Consider the following 3,451-nt stretch of genomic DNA (forward strand, 5'->3'; position numbering starts at 1 on the left):
TGAAAGCTTGAAAGAAGAATATCTACTACAATGAAGTCATTACAGCTGATTTCACTGCTAATATGCATTTTCTCTTACTTAAAAATAGTGCAAGCACAAGCCGACTGCGGCGTGAATGGAGCGCAACTAGCAAATCTTAATACAGCGTGTATATGTAAATCGAGCTATTCGGGTGCTAACTGCGAGACATCTTACACAGATCCGGCCACAAATTGCCCAGCATCCTGGGGAGCCACGATGGTGGACGGTGCTCTGAATGTAGATACAAGTGGTAATTTGGCGACGCAAGAGACGCTCGTTACCAGTGAGTTCATCAGGTGGGCGGTATCGATACCTGTAAACTCTGATAGAACTTATACCGATGTGATAGTGGGTACTTGTGTAGACGGTACCAGCCTTGCAGAATTCACACACGCAGCTATGTCTTGTTTTGATGTGCTTTACTTTCAGATGGCAGTAACAGATTTGAGGTCATGCGGATTCTCCTATGAGAACTCGATAGTGGATAACATACAATATGCCAATTACACAGAACAAATTGAAATACGATATACTGAGAAAACTGAACTAGCTGGCAATATACTTGATCGAACAGCAAACGTGTACTTGCCTACGAGCGTCTTACTACAGAATCAAATTACAGTTACTGCGACCGCCGTGGAAGTGTATTCGCCATTCCAAATAAGCTCTGCGCTAGTCACACAGAAAATATCACCGGGGGCTTCTGCATCGTATCTTACACTAGCCTATGCTCTAAGTCTCCCCTATGCTGTAATCTCCATGAATGGGGATATAGCTGCCGACGGCGGTAATCTGAATGTTGCTACATTATGTACAGCCGATGCCGGCGTAACGCCATGTGGAGGAGCAGGATTCCCGGCCGACCCATGTACATTGGCCGACTACGACAACAACAACAATGGCTGTATAAGACTAGCATACATACAGATATTACACGGTCAGTGTGAACTGACAGGGTCTTATATCATCGACAATGTGGTAATCGACTGCTACCAGGATCTCCCCGAAGAAGATTGCCCAATCAACCAAGCTAACGCTGATACAACTATAGTATTTTCGCTCGAGACTGAAAACTTCTGCACAGGAATGTCAGGACAAGTTATGATAAATGATGCAGTGAGCATTGAGCGGTTCATTTTCGTAGACCCAGAGAATAGAGAACGAGGCGGGATCGCCTGGAGTTACGTAGACTCTCAGGGGAATACAGTGAACAAACCGGACGCCGATACACCTATAGAGGCGTTGGAGTGGGGTGCACCGTTCTTCGGTCGAGTAGATTTCACGGGGCTGAAAGTGTACGCGGTAGATCTGGTCAGCAGCCAAATTCAATTATACGGTAATACAGGGTTTTCACCGACCACCAATCCGCCCGTTTGGAGCGACCAAGTTGACGTGGATCCACTTGATTATGTATACACACGACCTGTGGCGGGGTACGAAGACACCCTCGCATGTAAGCATCTGGGACTATGCTTCGCCACTCAGTCGTTCCTGATTCAGCACACGCTGGGTTCGACACTTTTAGATACATTGCCCAATCCCGGACTGGGATACTCTATTTCCATGGAGCTTCGCTTGTTGTTGGACGTATCATACGAGATAGATGGCGCATTTGCCGGTGTGCGAAGGCGCAGACAGCTGAGCAGCGTAGGGAACGGTCCAGCAATTGCAAGCACCGGCGCAGATATGTTGGGGCGTGATGTTGATAGCATTGAGAGTGGAGCTTTCAATGCTGCTGAGAAAACAGCCCCGTCACGCTTGGCGGCGTTGTGTCTGGTCAGTCTGATCTCAATCTTCATAATATGTTAAAGTGATCTAAGGGAAGTCGTAGCAGCGATGAGGCGGACGTTTCTTTTAAAACAAGGCCTGGTGTTAAAAAATATATCAAGGGATGAGCACTTTCTCGACTGAGAAAACGGCCCTGAATACCGCACGCTGCTAGCGAAGAGCAAATATTAGTTTCTAAAAACAAAGCAATGAATATGAATGGCTTGAATGCAGTGCATCAGTCGAAAATTAAACAATCAGTAATGTTTAACTTATATAACCTGAATCTTTTCCATCAATAACTTCACGTTCTAATTTAGTCGCTTTCGCAATTATTGCTATCTAACTCTCGAGTCCAAGGGAATATGAAGGCTTGAATGCTGTGCATCAGTCGAAAATTAAACAATCAGTAATGTTTAACTTATTTAACCTGAATCTTTTCCATCAATAACTTCCCGTGCTAATTTAGTCGCTTTCGCAATTATTGCTATCTAACTCTCGAGTCCAAGGTCATTATTGGATACTCTACACTTGCTCAAAGTAGAGGTTGTATCGTGGAACTGAAAGCGATTGCACCATAGTGTCAGGCCAAACATATACAACTCACCTGCACCACTATGTATTTTTCTCTCGATTGAGTATTACGTCTGCCTGCTGTCTGCATATCTATGGAAGTATCATAATAGGACACCTGTGTATCATATAGAAGGAAGGTGCCAAATAATCACTCAATTCATTGTTGCGCGAGTAAATACTAAATAGGTGACGTACTAGCACTGTGGACAATATGCGCACATTATTCACGCACTGTGCGCTGATCTTTTACGATTTTACTGTGGATCCAGTCAATGTTTTCGAGGAGTTGTCCTTGAACTTGCACACTTTACTTGAATGGCACAGTCTTTTTAGACTAGTGTGCATTTGCAAATCCGGAGGAGGCTATGAAAATAGTCAACATACCGTATGTAAGCAAGAAGCAAAAGTCTACAGCCAGCAGCCAATCAAAATTGTACTACTAAGATGACGTACATACAACAGCATGTGCCACACTTTCGATTTCTCACACATTTGTACAAAATTCTCATGTCACAACTCATCACAGTAGTATTTATTTGTAAACAAATATATATACACTATATCTGCCTGCGACGGCTTATTGAGTGGTTCAAGCGAGCTACAGCGGAAGATCAAGGGGTTGAATACACCAGCAACGATAGCACAGTGATACAAAGTAAGCACAGGGCTCATATATTTTGGTTATGTCGGCTTCCATGAAACCCGGCCACCTGGGCCGTCTGATCAAGACCGCCATCGTGCAGAAAGGACCTCTTACCACTAACGAGCTCGTGGCAGAACTACCCTCAAGTCAAGTTCAAAGCAAAGCTTGGCTGAAAAATAAAGTCCTCAAACATATGAAAGCTAAACGAGAGGTATGTTTTCCATCAGATTGATTATCGGTAATTGATGTGCTGCCCAGTGGATACGCACCCTCACACAGTGTACACACACACACACACACGCACACACTTACAAACGCACACACACATACATACACATGCAATACACATACATACATATACACACACACATACACACACACACACACAGACACCACACTCTCTCACACACACACAGAGAACACACACACACACACAGAGACACC

General features: G+C 44.4%; 2 protein-coding genes across 2 annotated transcripts in view; both read left to right on the forward strand.

The window, feature by feature from the left end:
• On the forward strand, positions 1-2,030 carry SARC_10384 (hypothetical protein). Its single transcript, XM_014295575.1, has one exon. The coding sequence runs from the start codon at positions 31-33 to the stop codon at positions 1,828-1,830; it is 1,800 nt and encodes a 599-aa protein (XP_014151050.1). The 5' UTR covers positions 1-30; the 3' UTR covers positions 1,831-2,030.
• Positions 2,031-2,869: 839 nt separating this feature from the next.
• Positions 2,870-3,451, forward strand: part of SARC_10385 (hypothetical protein) — a 3,014-nt gene continuing 2,432 nt past the window's right edge. The window contains exon 1 of the mRNA XM_014295576.1: positions 2,870-3,218. Coding sequence (XP_014151051.1) covers positions 3,048-3,218 — 171 coding nt within the window. The 5' untranslated portion in view covers positions 2,870-3,047. The remainder of the gene's footprint in view (positions 3,219-3,451) is intronic.

Source organism: Sphaeroforma arctica, assembly GCF_001186125.1.
Source record: "Sphaeroforma arctica JP610 unplaced genomic scaffold supercont1.1228, whole genome shotgun sequence".
NCBI classification, from domain to species: domain Eukaryota; class Ichthyosporea; order Ichthyophonida; genus Sphaeroforma; species Sphaeroforma arctica.

Coding starts and splice junctions, on each gene's coding strand:
- SARC_10384 (XM_014295575.1), top strand. CDS start 31: ATGAAGTCATTACAGCTGATTTCACTGCTAATATGCATTTTCTCTTAC.